At 47.5% G+C, this 18350-nt stretch overlaps 2 protein-coding genes across 3 annotated transcripts in view; both read right to left on the reverse strand.

Annotated features, from left to right (window-relative positions):
- Positions 1-10591, reverse strand: part of LOC105474217 (phosphodiesterase 1B) — a 29676-nt gene extending 19085 nt beyond the window's left edge. The window contains exons 1-2 of the mRNA XM_011728702.2: positions 10413-10591; positions 10200-10325 (exon numbers count right to left, since the gene is read on the reverse strand). Coding sequence (XP_011727004.1) covers positions 10200-10312 — 113 coding nt within the window. The 5' untranslated portion in view covers positions 10313-10325; positions 10413-10591. The remainder of the gene's footprint in view (positions 1-10199; positions 10326-10412) is intronic.
- A 2149-nt stretch (positions 10592-12740) lies between these two features.
- The window catches only part of LOC105474219 (NCK associated protein 1 like), a 53059-nt gene continuing 47449 nt past the window's right edge, over positions 12741-18350 (reverse strand). For both annotated transcript variants that reach the window (XM_011728708.3, XM_011728707.3), the window contains one exon: positions 12741-17931. In XM_011728708.3, the coding sequence (XP_011727010.1) occupies positions 17800-17931 (132 nt within the window). In that variant the 3' untranslated portion in view covers positions 12741-17799. The remainder of the gene's footprint in view (positions 17932-18350) is intronic.

Here is an 18350-nt window from a genome sequence, read left to right on the forward strand (position 1 = left end):
GTGGAAGTGGGCTTCGATCTCAACAAGAGGAGTGGAAGTCAAATATCTTAAGGCTGTTCTCTAGTGAACACCTGGTCGCCGTGAAGCAGGGCTGCTGCAGATCTTGGCAGAAAGAAACTCACTCTCTCTGTATCCCTCTCTTTCTCTCTGTGTCCCACCGCCACCCTCCCCACAATGGCCACAAGCTGATGAGTGTTTTTAGAAAGAAAGGACTAGACCCAGTGTCAGAGCCCCTGAATGCCACCCGGGAGATGAGGACAGGTCATTTGGCATGTTCTGTGGACATGCTTGCGTTGCAGGATGGGACTGGGAGTGGGGGCAGATGGCAGTGCACAGCCTGGAACACTAACAACCTCCAACCCAGGCCAGCTTCCCTGCCTCATCTTGTACCCTCACTCCAGACCCTGCCACTCTAGCCAAGTAAGTGCTAAACTCAACTCTCCTAATGAAAAGTAAAGATTTCTTAGACCAGAAAAGCCTCGAAGAGCATATCTTGTCCATTCCTCTGCTGTCTTACCCACTAGAACCAAAGCTGGTTGGACGAATGGCTGCTCAACACTTCAGCCCACGAATGCATGCTGCATACTTTGTCCTAACCTGTTATTATTATTTATTGTTCCTAATAAGGAGGGATAGTGATCAACCATCAAAAATTTCACACATAAACACTTACCCACACATATACACATACCCCACTCTCTACCTCTAAGGAGACTGTCACCTGGCTGGCAGGCAGGACATAAATGTGATGACCTCAACAAAGGGTCCAGTATGGATTTTCCTTTAGCCCTTAAATGTAGTTTAAAAATAGAAAGGAACCCAACTCTAATGCCTGCCCAGCCTGCAGTGAAGAATAAGGTTGAGGTAGGAAACAAAGGATGGGAGACTCTGTCTCTGGTAAGAAAAAAGGGGTGGGGGTGGGTGGGGATAATGGGGTGGTGCTTGGGAAGGGATTCACTGGCTGACTTCAAAGCTCCAAAATCTCAGAAACTGAAAGAACCAAGGAAATCATCTAATTCCAATAGAAAGAGGGCATGAGTTTAAAATCAGGAGACTTGTCTGGCTAGCTCAGTTGAAAAGAGAAAACTAAATTTAAAAAGAAATCACAAACTTTTGCCTAGATTTTATTACTATGTGTGACCTTGGGAAAGTCACACTGAGCTTCAGTTTCCTGGTCTGTAAAATGGGTAAATAATACATGCTTCACAGAATTTTCACAAGGACCTAATGAGATATGGTATGAGAACACCTTGGGAACCCTAAATGAAGGTTTAGGATATGAATGAATGTGAAGGATATGAATGTGAAGGATAATTATTTAGTCCAAATCTTTAGTTAGTTCAGCAAATATTCATTGAGTCATTCATAAACAAAGTCCCATATGCCCACTCTTACAGCCAGGACCCCTGACTTTCCATCCAGGCTTCAAATGGCACCTGGATGTTTGTGGGAAAGCTCTAGTCTCCCTGATGCCACCACTCCGGAGGTTTAGGGCTTCTCTCTGGCTTCTTATTCCAGAGGCCCCAGTGAGGCAGTGGAGGCAGAGGCTGCAGAGCATGTAGAGCACGAAGCTCCAGAAACCAAGAACAACTAGCTCTCCACCTCACCCGAGCATTCCCACTCCCCCACTCCCCTGGCTTCTGGCTTCCATTGCTATACAGACAGCCCCAGTTCTGGCAGCTGGCTGGGCATTGTGGCGGGGGTGGCTCCACAGATAAAAATAGCCCCCCTGGTGGCAAAGCTGGGTTGCCATCCTGGGAGGCACTGTTGACATGGCAGCAGTGGTGAGAGAGCCCTCAGCACTGGACAGAGGAGCTACGGGTGGGGGTGGGATGAGGGAAGGGAATGGGGCAGGGCCTGGGGAAGATTGGAAGACAGTGGGAGAAGGACAGAAACCAGGAGGGTGGAGAAAGGAAAAGAGGTAGGAGGTATTAAGGGGGCAGGGAGGAAAGGAAAGGAGATTTGAAAGGTGCTGCATTAGAGAGGCTGGAAACACACTGAAGAAGTGGGAGAGACTGCTTTCAGACTCCTCCTGTGCCTGTGCCTTCTGACCAGAAGCCGTTTCTAACAGGTGTTCCTAGCAACAGCCCAGCACAACTCAGATCACATGAGGAAGGGAATAATCTAAGCAGCTTGAGCCTCAGCCCAGACCAATAAGAACCCAGGTGTCCCAGCTCCCAGCCAAGAACACAAATGAGTCACCTTTCCGTCAGACTTCAGCCCTTGAGAGAGGGAGGAATTGGGAGGGGTGGGTGAGAAGGTCAGAGGAAGGCAAACTGAAGAGGAGGCTCCCAGTACCCAGTCCAGAACTCTTTCTCTGGTTCATTTGTCCACCCCTCTTTTCCCTCCCTACACCATTTGATTTTGCTCATTAACCACCTCCACATGGACCACCCCACCAGCCCTCCAAACCACATCTCAACAGCTGTTCCCAGCAGATGCCCTGCTTCCATGGGGCCTAACAGATGTTGAAGGTAGTCTGGGATGGGAAAGTAAATTAAAAACTTGGCAAGAGTCTGACTGCAAGTGTGATGAGGGCAGCATCAGATTATGGATCAGCAGGATTTGAGTCTGGTCCCAGCACTGCCCCGATTTTACTAACTATCTCTGGGGATTGTTCCTTCTCTGTAGCCTTTATGGTTCTCAGATTCAGGGACTGGGTTGGAGACACTGGGGAAGTAGGATGCTTGGGCCTTAATTTCCCAGTTCCTGAGTTCATCCTTTCTGACTGGCTCACTGCTTCCCCAAATCAGCTCTAGCCCAGTGCTTAAAGGAGAAGGGTAGCTTTTTTCTTTATCAGAGAAAGGCCACATTCTAACCTTCATGAACTTTCCAGGAAGTTCTCCGGCATATCTGTCTTCAATTTATTTCACTGCAATTAAAAACAACAGCAAATTTTCTTGGCATTTCAAAGAAGAGCAGAAGGGGAGAGAACAGGAGGGACCAAGAAGTCTTTGAGGTATCTAGTGCAATTTGGTTTATTATGTATCTTGCAGATTGGAATTTCTAAAGCAGTTGCTTGGTAGAGAGATGCTCACGGTTTAGGAAGTTTGGCAATACTGTTGGCATGTGTGTTCACTCAGTTCAGGCCGCAAGAAGTTTCCAAACAAGGTGGGCACAGAGGAGAGAACAAGGGACACAGTGCCAAGCAGATATGCAAGAGCTGATCAACAGGAGAGCAGGGAAGCCAAGGAATAGGAATGAAAGGAAAAACTTCCCTAACCCCCAGGTCCTGCCTGCCAGAGAATCACTCAGCCTCTCCCTATGACCAGCACCCAGCCCCCAGCCCTCAACCCCCAGCCAGCCAAGCTCCCTTCCCAACCTAAATGGTGCCAACACCAGCTGGCAGCTTAGGCTGCCACTGCAGCCACCATAATTATTTGCAAATCTGACTTCTCACTGCAGTTGTGGAATCAACTGACCTGGAAGTCTGGCTCTATCCAACAGCACCACCTGAAGCACCCCCTTTCTAGCTCTTCTCCATGCCCTATGCCCCCAGGCCTTACCCCAAAAACAACCTGACCCTTCTCCCACAAAGCCTTCCTCTCTACCAAAACCCCAACACAGCTCCCTCAGTGCACTTTTGCCAGGTCTGAGTGCTGAAGTGGAATCTGAACCTGGTGTTTTCTTCTCAGACAGCAATAAGCTCCATACAGGCAACCCCAGCTGAGGGGAGAGGAGCAGTTGCAGGACTGGGGGATGCTGGGGCAGAGGGGCAAGAGCAGGGGCACTAGGGACCTCCCTGCATTGAATGGATAACAAGTTGATTTTATCCTTTTCCCTTCTCAGTCACCCTTTTTTTCCCTGCTCAATTCCCATCTATGCCCCTTCCCAAAAGAAGGGAGGAATGGTCCCACAGTTCTCTTAGACCATGTAGTCTTGCTCCCTTAGGGGACAGTTTTATTATCTAACAACTTCCAGTCTCCCCAGTTGTCTCACCTCCACCCCACCTGCTGCCCTGGTTTTGTCCCTCTTTCTCTGCTGCTATCCTGAAGAGAGTTGGAAAATAGCTACTCAACTTCCATACCTGAGAAAAATCAGCCCCTTGAGATTCAAAGGCAATTACTTGGCTTCCTCCCCAGAGAGACTAGGAGGATGAGGTCACTGAGAAGGCAAAAGACACACCTTGCAGAAGACAGGAATCGGGACTGGACTCATAAGGCCCCAGAGGGCACCTATAGCAAGCTTATCCTGTACCATTACCACAGCAACCCCTCAGTGAGATGAGGGAGCCACAGGGATTTTCTGACCCCTAGCCAAGATGAGGGAGAAGTACTGATGGCAAGAGTGAAAAGGTAAGTCAAAGGGAATGGGACAGAGAGAGGAAGTGGGACAAGGGAGAAGAGCAAAAGGGAGCCTCACAACAAAAGAGAACCCAGAGAAAGATGAGGCAAAGGAGAAGATAGAAGAATCAGAGAAGAGAAAATAAGAGAGAGCAGAGGAGTTGGACACAAATCCTCAAGAATTCCTTTAAAGACAAAAAGAGAGGGAAGACCTGTTTTCAAGGTTTTCTGCTCCTCCATCCCAGTCTGAAGGTGGCAGAAAGATTTTTTTTAAAGGTCGGTGGAATCTGGAAGATAGGGAGGCTACCATTGCTTTGATTTCAGGAACTCCCTGGCAGGGTGTAGTTATAGATGTGCACGCTTCTTTCCTGCTGAGCATCTCACCTGGCCTTCTAGTCCCATGCATCCCCAACCTCCTTCACCTTCCTCTGGGCAAAAGTGGTAGATGCAACCTCAAATGCGGAATCCTCTGTCTTTTTTCAAATCACTTCCTGAGGCTCCTGGACAAGCAGAGTGATGTTTGGATTCTAAGAGACTTCAGTAATTTTCTAAAATAGGATGTGGTATACCTGATAATACCCTCAAGCCTAGGGACTTGGGATAAATGTCAGAAGGGAATTCCCCAATGTTCATAGAACCCACCTATGGCAGCCCCTAGGCTTCCCATGCTCGCCATGTCTCAGAACTGCAATTGCTCCATCCACTTCCAGTTTCACCATCGGGAAAAGATGATAAGGAGGAAGTTCCTCTCCTTTCTTTTGACCTCAGTGGCCCACATCCTTCATAATATTGCCCTCCTCTAGCCCCACCTATCCTTCTGGTCTCTAAGCTCAGACACGTGCCTTCTCTCCTTCCAGATAACCATCAACAAAACTCCTTCAATCACAGCTCAAACCTATTAGGTAATTCATATTCCTACCTCTTGAATCTTTGTCTCCCTCATCCCAGCCAATAGTTGCCCATCCATTCCCATTCCCCTGCCTCTTCACAAAACAAGCTCTTCCACGCTGAAAAAGACCTTCAGTCTTTATCATTTAAAAGTTACTTTTACATGATGATATTAAATGAAGAACTGAGACTCAGAGAGACTATGTGACTTAAAGAGTACATAGTTGTAATTGTTAGAACAGAATGTGAACTCGAACTCAAGTCTCCCATTATTCCCCATGCCCTTCTACTACCACCACTCTGCCTCCCTGTTTCCCTCCCTCCAGCCACCTATCCTGACCAGAGGTTTATCAAGTTCTTCCTTGGGGCTGAATTTGATCCCCTACCTCTGTACCTTCCCTTCAACTTAAGGCAGGAATTTTCTACCCTCTACCTTCCCAGAGATACCACACAGTCCTCATTCAAGAGAAAGTTGATGGAGGAAATAGAGACAGAAGACATTTGATGGAAAAGTGCAGTATGAAACAGAGGAAAGAGAGATTCCCTTTGCCATGGCTGGAAGCAGAGAAGGAAGGACTAATCCAGTGAGGACAGCACTAAAAACTATCCCTACCAAGGCATGAGAAAAATGACACTCCTTTTTCTCCAGAGGTCCAGGGAACCATAGTTTATGCTGCAATCTTCACAGCAGCTCCACATCCATAGACAGAAAAAGGAAAATGGCAGCATGATATTCAAAACTGGTAAGAGCCATAGAAGATCACTCCATGGGGCATATACAAAAAGAGGGCAAAAGGCAGGGTTAAATCAATGAGGCATCCAGCCTCAGCTTCTTCCTCCCATCCACCGGATCTCCCCAGGAATGTCAAAAAATCTGAGTGTCACAAATACATACACAAGATCACACGTAGGTATTATCCCATTACCTACATACACACATACATCATCTCATAACTAGGACAATTTCAGGTATTCAGGTAAGTGCACACCTTCCCAACACATTTATTGTTACACACGCCACTTATAAAAACAGACACATCTTCATGGAGCTCTGTCCCCAGCATACCTATCAACCTTTACCCAAACACATATGTATACGTGTCAGGCAGGCATTCACAATTTCATCCTAACATATCTCACACAATCCAAACGCCACAGTTTCTGGATCCTCTCTGTAACTCCTTCAGTTCCAGGCTCTGTCCTGAGGTCTCTAAACCCCATATCTTTTAAGCATCACTCTCAAAAAAACAACATCATCATCATCTCCCTTTCCTCCACCTCCATTTCCTACTCCTCCCCCCGCCACTCAACAAACACGGAGGTATACACGCACCACAGAATCAGAGACAGAACTGGACCTCGTGACATATGTACATATATTCACTATTTCATTTGTTCATTCCTTTATTTAACAGCATTTATTGAGTGCCTGTTATGTTCAAGGTATCACATTAGACTCTGATGAAACAGATAAGCAAAAATAATCCCCAGTGGGGTCCCTGCTCCAGCTCGTCTATAATGACCTTGAACCACAGCATAGAACATTGAGCCTAGACTTTGAGGGTCCTAAGTGTGCACCATGTGGGGAAAGAAGAAGAGAAAGGGACTATGTCTATACTGTCCCAAAGGAAGGGGGAAGTTCTATCTGTAAAATGTAAAATTCCAAGAGAAACCGGAGCAGAGAAAAGAGAGTGATGTTTGTACTATCCTGAGAAAAAGAGAATGCATATTTATGCTTTTCCTATGTATATAACCCCCTAAAGAAAAAAATGAGGCAGAAACCCAGAGTGGTAGAATTTCATCAGTTGGGTGGGTGTAGCAAAACAGGGAATACAGAGCCTCCCAACTCTCCACACCACTTGACAGAGTTGAAGCAGATTACAAACTCTGTAGGAACAGGGACTATGTCTGTTTCATCCACCACTGACTGTATCCTCGGCATCCATCATGCCACCTGGTCCATAGAAGGTACTCAAGAAATAGTTGTTGGATGAATAAATGAGCTGAGGATGGCAAACCAATGTCTGCTCATCATTTTTCTTGATTCACAAAAGACATAGAAAATTATTTCTACCTCTTCTGGTCTTCTTCCCGTTCCCTAAAGCCCTCTGATCTCAGAGAAGGGTGGGCAGCCAAGTCAAAAATTTCCTCTTAGGGTTAAAAATGCTGAAAATCATCCTGGCCAACTCATCGTCTCCAGATGGCCTCTTTCACCCTCTCTTATGCCTCAGTTTATGAGTCTGCTTAATTAGGGAAATTGTCCTGAAGATAGAGGTAAAATCACACAGTTAAGAGACTCTCTTCAGTTCATATGATCTAGATTAGATTCTGAATTTATTTTTGACAGGGTATTAGTGTGGGAAACATAATTCTTGAATGCTCTTCGCAACAAAAAATTGCCCTGCACGATTATATTAGTGTGGGCTTTTCATCCAGAGTCAAAAACACCAGGCCTAGTCTCTCTGAAGAAAGTTTGGATGTCCTAATTAGAAATGAAAAGGGTAAAGGGGCAAAAATAGGATGTGTTGAGTAGAAGAATCTAGATAGATAGTTAGATAAATACATACAAGTATATATGCCATGTTTCCATTTCCAAGCAGTAACCAGTCCTAAGACATAAATCATGTCTATTTCCTATTTCCAGACTTAGCAACCCCTTTCCACCTTAACCAAAGGGGCAGGGGGATCTTTATTTCCACTTAAAAGGGGGAACACCTCCTTTCTCACCTCTTCAGAAAACATCCCATTGAGAGAGTTGGGAAACTCCCACCTCTTACCCAGCAAAGCCCTAAATCCTTTTATTTCCCTTCATCTGATAGTCAAAGCCTCCCCAGTATTCAAAAAGGCAAAATCCAGTAGTCCATGAACGTAGATCAAGTTGGGATCTACCTTGATATCAAGGTCTTTCTCTGCTTTAAGGACGTGAGACTGGGAATCTATCCCTGCCAATTAATAATCAGGAGATTGTACTTTTTTGGGTAAGTTATATTCCATGTAACTAGCTTTATTTTTTACCTGTAAAAATAGATTATTGTACAAAGCTAGCATTCCTAAGGACCAGACTGCTAAAGTGAGTGAAGACCAGAATGATCTAATCAATAACAATAGGGATCCTTGTCCACCCTAATCTCATGTAAGGACATCTCAGCTAAGGCATGAGATGGGAGGGACAGCTGCCTCTACTCCCTTCTCTTCCCAGGTTTCATGCCTCCTTCTGGGAATCCTCTTCTCTCACCACTGAGCACTTCTCACACTAAAGGAAGAAACAATAATTCATCTTCAGGAAAGGCTTTTAGTTAGAAATGTGTGGGAGATAGTGAATCTAGTAACACCCACTCTTTTGCAGGGCCCTGTTACCTGGAATAGAGGCAAGGTTAGTATGATGAGCCACTAATGTTAGGGGAACCATCCTGAATTCTCCCATTTATGGACCTGGGGCCCTTCTTCACCTTCCAACTACTTCCTTACTTTCCCTTTCCCCAGCTCATTTGCCATTAACAGAGCGTCATTTTTCTATCAAGAATCACACAGTGCTCCTCCGAACAAAAGCATCACACAGTGCTCCTCCCAACAAAAATCAATTCAATCTGGTTTTCCATTTCTTCATCCCAGAACTCATTCCAAGGCTGCGCTTCATAGAGCCCAGCAAATTGGATTGGCCAGAGGCAGCCAAGGAGGGGGACTGAGAAGTACATTTGGATTCCAAGCCTTGTTGCCCACTATGCCTCAGTTCTCCCTAAGGCCTCTCCAAGTAGCTAGTGTATAAATCAGACCCACCTGCCACAGAAAGGTGTCATCTTATCACCATAGGTGAAGTATTTAAGGGACAATACAACATAAGCATCTATCCATCCCCTACCCGCATCTCTCCCTCTCCCAGAACCCAGAAATAGAAAGCTTCGGTGCTCACTATGGAGAATATTGGGGAGGAACTGGGTTCAGGGCTATGTTTACTGTGTTTCCTCTCTAAACATCCATAGTCTCCTATCTGTTTCCTCTTTCCTGGGGCCATGTATTCATCTGAGAGAGAGGGACATCTTCTCTTGTTCCCTGATTAAGAATCAACAGACTGCGGAGATTTCCCAATGACAGCAGCTGACTGGGAGATAAACATGGTGCATGGCTTGTCTTTGACCCAATCCTCTTTTTTTTCTAAGGAGCAGGGGAAAAGTTCCTTTCCTCCCCTGGGACTGGAGTATGAGATACCTGAGTTCTTCCTTCTCCCATTTATTCCTCCCCACATGCCCTCGTACTGCAACAATAGGAAAAGATGCCCAAATGTGCTTGGAGATCCCAGAAGACCCTATATAAACAAAAAGGCTTTGATTAAGCCAGTTACCTTGCCTTTGTCAATCAATATTTCTTCACCATCATCACCTCCTTCAGCTTCCAGGTAGGGGCTCCAAGCCCCCTCCAGATTCCAGGTGGGTCCCCTCATCATTGGGACAAGTTTCCAGGTCCCAAGAGATGAGCAGCTCAGACATGGGGTGCCCCCCACCCCACTCCCTGTGCAGGAGGCAGAAACTGCCAATCCCAACTGAGACACATATGACCCACAGGTTGGCACAAGTATTCCCATGCAGTGGATTTACAGCTGTGTGCAATCACTCCACATACCTCTGTGACCCACGGTCACTCATGCACACACATGTCATGTGGCTCACATCTGCACAACTCTGCACATGGATACGTGTGAGTCAGCCTGGCACCTCTGCTGCCCTCCTGCAGCCCTGCCACACTGCATATACTGTGCTGCCTCTAAGCGCTGCGTGTCAGCCTGGGGTCCACAGGCACAGGCACATCGTTAGCTTTGCAACTCCTAAACCCGCTCCAACCGGCCGGCTTGCTCGGCACATGCCTTGCACATGTGGCCTGGCCATGCGTGTCAGGGCCGTGCTTCCTCGCACCTGCCAACATGTGTGCCAAAGAGAATCTACCAGCCCACAGCCCCGCTCCAGTTATCCCCCCTCCTCCTCCCGCTCAGGCTCCCTAAGGTCCCTTCCCCCCATTCCCGGGCCGGTGACTTACAGAGACCGAAGCTTAATCCACATCTTCTTGCTGGGAGCTGACTTCAGCTCCAGGGGTGACGGGCAATCCGACTCCTCCAGCATCTCTGGAGGACTGCGGGGGGACAGCTCCATGCTCAGCCACGGTCTACGGAACAGAGAGAGGAGACAGCATCTCAGCTCAGCTTCAGCCCCAGCCAAGAGACCCTCACCCCCCATCCCAGGCCCTTCCCACCTGCGGCTGGCGTGGACCAGCCAGGCCGGTGTCTCTAGGCTCGGCCCGAGCTGGCAGAGCTGCAGCTCCTGCGGCTCCTCCTCTCCCGCTGCCCAGCCGAGCTTTGGGCTCCCAGTCCAAGCTCTCCGCACCGCCGCTGCTGCTGCTGCCGCTACCGCCGCCGCCGCCGCCGCGCGCTGCCAGAGCCGCCTCCTTGCCTCTCTCCTCCTCCCCCGGCCGGGTTCCCCCCTCCCTCTGCTCTCCCTCCCTTCTCCTCAGCCTGCCCGCCAGTCTCTCACTCCTCGCAGCCACTCCTCCCCCTCCCAAAGGAACGATTGGAAGCCGGGGGCACACACAGACAGAAGCACCCAAGGGCGAGCGCACGCACACAGGCGCCGGGGACGAGTGGCTGCGTGTGCCCTGTACTGGCGGATGTGAGTGCGTGTTTACAGAGTGCAGCGGAGGCGGCGGGCAGGACTTCGGTGTGGGTGGTTGTGTGGGTTCTCTCCGTGTGTTTTGAGTTTCTGTGTGTATGTGCGTGTGGTTCCATGTATCCACGTGTGCCTAGCTGCCTGCGTGTCCCATGTGTGAGGGCGGGGCAGGGGATGAGCACACATCTTTCCCGGCTAGACCTGGACTCGGAACCCAGTCACAGCAGACCCCACCTGTGCTCCTGTCTTGGAAAAGTTCAGGGTGTGCCGTGAGCTGTGATGGCATCCCACGCTTGGCCTCAGGTCCCTCAGCTTGATCTTCCCCACCTTTCTCCAAGACTGTGGCCTTCCCAATGGTGCTTCTACCTGCCTGCCTAGTATATAGGAATTTCTTCGAAGTTCAAAGCTCTCCAGAGCAGGCAGCACCACATCTTCCTTTTTTTTTTTTTTTTTTTTTTAGAAGGCGTCTCTGTAACCCAGGCTGGAGTGCAGTGGCGCAATCTCAGCTCACTGCAACCTCTGCCTCCCCAGTTCCTGCAATTCTCCTGCCTCAGCCTCCCCAGTAGCTGGGACTACAGGTGCAGGCCACCACGCTGGCTACCTTTTGTATTTTTTAGTAGAGATGGGGTTTCACCATATTGGCCAGGCTGGTCTTGAACTCCTAACCTCGTGATCTGCCAGCCTCGGCCTCCCAAAGTGGTGGGATTACAGGTGTGAGCCACTGCGCCCGGCCTAACATCTGCTTTGACTAGGTAATAACTCTACACAGCCAGGAAAGCATTCCTGATATCAAAACCCCTCCTGAAGCACTTCCAGCTCATTTCTTCTGTTCCGTCTTCAGAGAAAGAAATCTAGGAGCTAAAGGCCCAGCACAAAACAACCTAGCTGATTAATAACCATTTGTGGAAGGAGTGAACTGGAGTTTGAACTCAAGACCTTGTAAAAGGGCAAAGCCTCCTCCATCCAACCGAGTCCTACCTAGGACTCTTGCAGGAACCACCTCTCTTGCTCAATATTGTTCTCCCCCTTAATGACCACTGGCTTCGGCACTGGGGAAACTCCTATGTCAACAGAAAGTGGAGATATATTCAGTAACTGCTGAATCCAAAACAGGCCACTAATCCAGGATCCCAGAATGTGAAATTTAATTTCAAAAAAATTCTGGAGGTTGGAAGGAGGAGTGATCGGGAGAAGGTATTTACTCTGTTCTAAATGCTGAGTGGAGGCTCCCCCTCTCCCAGTCAAAGAAGGAGAAAAGAAGTGAAATGGAAGGGCGAAGAAGCAGATGGACTGTCACAGCTAAGACTCCTAACATAAAAGAATTGCCAAGTTAGGTCAGCATTTAGATTCAGCAGAAGTATCAGCAGAACCAGCTCCCAGAAAGTACAGAGGCAGAAAAAGATGGCAGAGTCAGAGATGGAGAAAAAAGTGGAAAGAATAATGGGACTTCCCACCCTCTGTCCATCTACCTTTAGCACACATCCCTCTTTTCCCTTCTTGCTGGAAGAACAGACCCAGCCAAAACTGGCTGCATCTGAGACCCTAGTCACACTCCTACTACACAGCCCATTTCTGAAAATTTGGGAGTAATCTCCTCCTTATCAACTGAAAATGAAATGGGCTGGAAACTACAAAAGAATTGCAAATTAGGATGGTGCTAAAGAGTTCTAATTAGTAAATTAGGATTAGAACTAAGGAGTCTCCAAATTTAGGCAGGTCTTTAAACTAGAACAGGTGGGAAAGAGGCAAGATGTACATCCACAGGGATCTCTCAACATTTCTTGTTAACACAGTGGCACATCCTGCTTTCCCAAGACCCCCTGCTCCTGACTTATTTTAAGGCTAATTCTCACACACACACACACACACACACACACACACACACACACACAAGTTATTCATGAAAGAGACATTAGAGTTCATCTACTCTAATCCCCTTCATTTAATAAATGGGAAAACTTCATAGACAATACAGTTTGATGGAAAAAGCAAAAATAAAAATAAATGAGAACTAACTAAACTAACCCAGAAAAATTATACAGTCCCACAGAGAGTAAGTGATAAAACCAGAGCCAAGTCTACGAGCCTTTTTCACTCTGTGGCTCTCTTTCACTTTCTGTAGTCACCAGTCCTAGTGTTTAGTCTCAACCTCATTCCTCTTGTTGCAATACAATCCCATTTCTGCCTTGCTGCATCCCTAAAGAGATAAGAATAGGGTATACTTGTTCCACTCCGAGGTTCAAAAGACAACTAGTCTCTCCCTGTCTTTTCCTTTTGTCCCCAACCCCCACCATTCCCAGGCTCCTTCTCATTCCTCTCCTTTTCAGCTTCTAAACTGCCCCCTACCCCTAGGAGGCTCTGCCTCCTCACTCCCCTAACCCCACAATCCTTTCCAACAAGCTTTGAGTTTGATAGAGACCAAAAATGATGCTTTGGCAGCAGGTGACGGATGGATGTGATCTGCCTCCTACGGGAGTGCTATTTAAAGGGGCAGCCTCACAATCCTCTCCTTCCAAAGTGACAAGAGAAAAGTCTGCTCCTCAATCTCTCCAGAGCTGCAAACTCAGCTCAAGTTAACTTCTGACTTCCTCAACCTGCAACCTGGCCTGCTGCTCCTGCTTCCTATTCAAGTGGGAGGGAGAGTACTTGACAACTCATTGAGGTGTGGGGGCTGAAGGGGGATTCATCTTCATCTCCTTTGATGACAGGTACTTAGGAGAAGCAGGAGGCCCTGTGGGGAGGAGGACTGGAAGAACACTCTTCCCCCAACCGCGTGAGTGCATTTCAGCCATGTGCCAGCTTCTTCTCAAAGTCAAACTTTGTTGGAGAAGAACTGATATAAGTATGAGGACCTAAGGTGAAGGAAGCCTTGTCCGTAGCTGAGACCTCCTCCCTCCTGGACCCTGGTGTTCACAGCACAGTTGTTCCCTTCCTGCAAAGCAAAGTGCTTCAGGGCATCATCCCTTTGGCCAGGCCCTGGACCTTCTGCACCTTGGGTTTTTTTTTTTGTTTTTTTTTTTTGAGACAGGCTCTCGCTCTGTTGCCCAGACTGGAGTGCAATGGCATCATCTTGGCTCACTGCAACCTCTGCCTCCTGGACTCAAGCGATCCTCCCCAACTCAGCCTTCCAAGTAGCTGGGACTACAGGCGAGAGCCACTAGGCCCAGCTAGTTTTTGCATTATTTTATAGAGACGGAGTTCGCCATGTTGGCCAGGCTGGTCTCAACCTCCTGAGCTCAAGGGATCCACTGACCTCGGCCTCTCAGAGTGTTGGGATTACAGGCAACAGCCACCATGCCCAGCTAATTTTTTGTATTTTTGTAGAGACAGGGTTTCACTATGTTGCCCAGAGTGGTCTCAAACTCCTGAGTTCAAGCAATCCGCCTGCCTCCCAAAGTGCTGGGATTACAGGGGTGAGCCACCACACTCAGCTCCTTCTGCACTTTGAAGTTGGCCCACCTGCCAACTGGATTGAACACCGTGGCAGGGGAGGCAGTGTTTCTACTGTCCAAACAAAAGGGAGCACCTCTGCAAGTATCTTGCCCCAGGCCTTGTGGGAGGGATAATTCCATCTTATTGCTGCAAACAAGTTAATGGAGATTTTGATGAAAACACTGCATTAATGAAAATGCTGAGGCTAGAACCTACTCTGTGCCTGTAAGACAAAACAAATGGGGTGAGATTTCTGATATCCATTCTTTACTTCCTTTGGGCCTAAGTAAAGCAAACTTACAACTGAGATACAACTTATTGTGTGGGAAACAACTTATTGTGTCCCAGGTTGTAAGAGGACAGAGATGCTGCTGGTAAAGGAAGCAAATTGCCTGAAATACTGATGGGTCCTGTTACTTCTCTGTCCCTTCACCTCTAGACATTCACTTTTTGCTTCCGGTGGTAAAGGCCATCATGTCCTCACCTTCTCCAATTTGCTCCTTCTAAGGTCTCTGGATTCTAAAAACCAAGTCTTCCCTTGTGAAGAGGCAGACCGGGCAGGTGAAAAAGGTCTAGGACTGAACATCAGACTTGGGTCCCAGTTCTAGTTCTACTGCTAAACATGTGACCTTCATTCAGTCATTTAATATTTCTAAATCTGTTTTCTGACCTGAAATAGGAAAGCCTTCCCTGGCTACCTTGCAGAATTGCTATAAGGATGTCAAAGCACTTTGAAAAAGTATAAGTGGTAGGGAAATATGTGTGTATAATTATATGTTTACAAAAAGATATATCAAATTATAAAATTTTAGAAATAGAGAATATATCTGTTACCAGGGGCTAGAGATGGGGAAGGGGGTTGTAGGAGGGGAAGCAGGCATGGCTATAAAAGAGCAATACGAGGGATCCTTGTGGTAATGGAACTGTTCTGTATCTTTTTTAAAATTATTATTTATTTTTTGAGACAGAGTCTCGCTCTGTCACCCAGCCTGGAGTGCTGTGGCAGGATCTCGGCTTACTGCAACCTCCACCTCCCGGGATCAAGTGATTCTCCTGCCTCAGCCTCCTGAGTAGTGGGACTACAGGCACGCGCCACCACACCCGGCTAGTTTTTATATTTTTAGTAGAGACGGTGTTTCACTATGTTGGCCAGGCTGCTCTCAAACCCCTGACCTCAGGTGATGCACCTGCCTTGGCCTCCCAAAGAGATGGGATTACAGGCATGAGCCACTGCACCTGGCCTGTTCTGTATCTTGACTGTAGTGGCAGACACACAAACCTGCACGTGATAAAGCTGTATAGAAATAGATAACACACACATGTGCACACACACACAGAAATGAACATAAGCAAAACTGGGGAAAGAAATCTGAACAAGATCAGTAGATTATATCAATGTCAGTGATCCTGGTTGTGGCAGTGTACTATAGTTTTGCTAGATGTTACCATTCAGGGAAACTGCGTAAAGGAAAACAGAATTTCTCTGTATTATTTCTTACAAGCGCAGGTGGATTAACTATCTCAATAAAATTTTCAGTTTTAAAAAAAGGAGTTCTGTCTGCCCTACATCCCCCTGCAGCAACTTGTCTTGCTGTCCTCTGGGAGGCTCCTCTTAAGCAGTTCTACATGCAGACGGAGGAAGGATCTCTATCCCCTGAAGCAGAAAAATATAAGCATACAGAGTAGTTGTTCAGATACTTCTGAGCCTTCTCTTCCTCATCAACTTTACTCTCAGTCTCACAAGACTGACACTGAATCACCCTTTAAAACATAAGGTCCTTCCCATAGCAAGGAAGGAGGATTAGCTGATCCACAAAGCAGGATTCTCTATCGCTTCCATCCTAAAGAGCAGACAATTGTTGCTAAGAAAAATTTGTGTGCTGATTATGGGTGCCAAGTTAAGAAAGTATTGACTAAGCATGGGTCTCAAGAAATAAAAAGCAATCCCAGCACTTTGGGAGGCCGAGACGGGTGGATCACGAGGTCAGGAGATCGAGACCATCCTGGCTAACACGGTGAAACCCCGTCTCTACTAAAAAATACAAAAAACTAGCCGGGCGAGGTGGCGGGCGCCTGTAGTCCCAGCTACTCACGAGGCTGAGGCAGGAGAATGGTGTAAACCCGGGAGGTGGAGCTTGCAGTGAGCTGAGATCCGGCCACTGCACCCCAGCCTGGGCGACAGAGCAAGACTCCGTCTCAAAAAAATAAAAAATAAAAAAAAGAAATAAAAAGCAAACACATGTACAAAACCCCAAAATAGCTATCAAATAGGCTTAATGAAGTCTGAATGGTTTTTGCTGAAAACCAACAATTGCTTCCCTTTCATCATGAAAGTATGGACATGACCCTAATTAATCAACTAGCTAATTATATTTATCAATTCCAACCACTCTAGACCTGTGACATACATGATCTGTTTCTCCACTTCTTCCTGGCAGTGGGTGCACAGAAGTGATGCATGGGGGCCACTATTTCCTGCCAAGGAGTTAAGTAAACCTAGTTTAGTGCTATCTTGAATGCCCCAGGCTCTGTGACACTTGAAATTCTAATTAGCGCAGAAAAGGGCTAAGTTAAAACAGCTTGTACTCCCTCAAGGATACCCACTCTCAGGGCCATACAGCCTAATGAGGTCTGTGAAATTCAAGATCCAGAAGAGAAATCCCTGTCTGGAGCAACAGCTGTACCCAGGCTGACAAAAGGATTTGGGGGTTAAATTAGTCCCTCCCAATAAAAGGCAGAGTACCTGCAAAGGGTACAGGACGGAAACCCCACCTGAGTCTGGTCCAATCAGTTGTCATGTGACCTAGAATTGACGAAGACTACCTGACCCTCTGCTCTGGGTTGTGGAGATATCAAAGCAGGAGGGGTTAAAGCAAGAAAGAACTTGTAACAATGTAGTAGAGCAGGTGGGCAGTGAACATCTCTGAAGGGCACTTCCTCCTTGCCCCAGTAGGAAATGCAGTCAAGCTGGGGGCAAAGGAAGAGACCCAGTGACTCCTCGAAGAGCCCCACAAAGGAAAAGAGGGGCTCCTTTGCTGCTACTCTGCAGTCGGGGCAGGCTGAATGTTTGCTGAACACATTTGAAAAACGAAGAGAGAAGATAATGGTCCTAATGAATGTGCAGGAGACAATAGCAACTCCAGTGGGAGGATTATAAGCTCATTATGGTTTAATATGATGATTGATCATCTCTGCCTGCCAGCATTATCCTAAGAATAGTGATGAAGGTCGGAGAGGCCCATGCCTGTCAGAGCTCAAGCTCAAGTCACCAGAAGATAGAAAATATACTTGTACATTACTCCTTTTTTCACTGTAAAATTCACACAAGTGGCCCCACACCCTAACTTTTTCCATAAACTGTCCTCCATGCCCCCAGCCTGCCTCACTGCTCTACGATTTCTCAGCCCTGGATTGTTCTTCCACAGATCCGTTCATCAACTCTGGCTTCTGACCCTCTTCTTAGTGACCCCACCCCATTCCCACCCCTTGAGAAAGTGACCACAGCTTCCACTATGGCAAGGGTTTAGGAAGGTCCGAAGGGCTCTTCAGTGGGTATTGGCAGGCACTCGGTTTAGGTGGAAGGCCCGGGACACCTCCCGATAGGCATTTCGAAGCAGGACATAAGGGAAACAGGACTCCAGCATGTCCAGGGTCAGGAAGGATGACTCCTCCACCACCTGGAAGAGAAGGGGCCAAGAGATGAGAACCTCAGGTAGGGCATTTGTCTGTGATACCCTGTTCCTCTTTGCATAGTTCCCAGGCCCTCTGAGGCCCTGAGGTTACAAATGAACAGGGTTCCAAATCACACCCCCCTCCTCCTCCCTCACTTCGTTTGGCTCCAGGAAGGCAATGTGGCATATTCAGCTCCATTATCATTGACCCTGACCCCCTCATCAGGACTATGTGAAGGGCACAGAAGCAGAAGGCAGGAAAGAACCACTTTCCTAGTGGCAGCAAAACTCATTCTCTCCAAGTCTGGATGCTAAATCACATGTGGATGGGCAGCACACAGATGCAGGTAAAGATGTATAAAAGTGCTAATTACAAAGCTTTGCAGCGAGAGGAACAAACACCACTGCAGGCCACGGAAGAGGGG

This window comes from Macaca nemestrina, chromosome 10 (genome assembly GCF_043159975.1).
Source record: "Macaca nemestrina isolate mMacNem1 chromosome 10, mMacNem.hap1, whole genome shotgun sequence".
Taxonomy (NCBI): domain Eukaryota; kingdom Metazoa; phylum Chordata; class Mammalia; order Primates; family Cercopithecidae; genus Macaca; species Macaca nemestrina.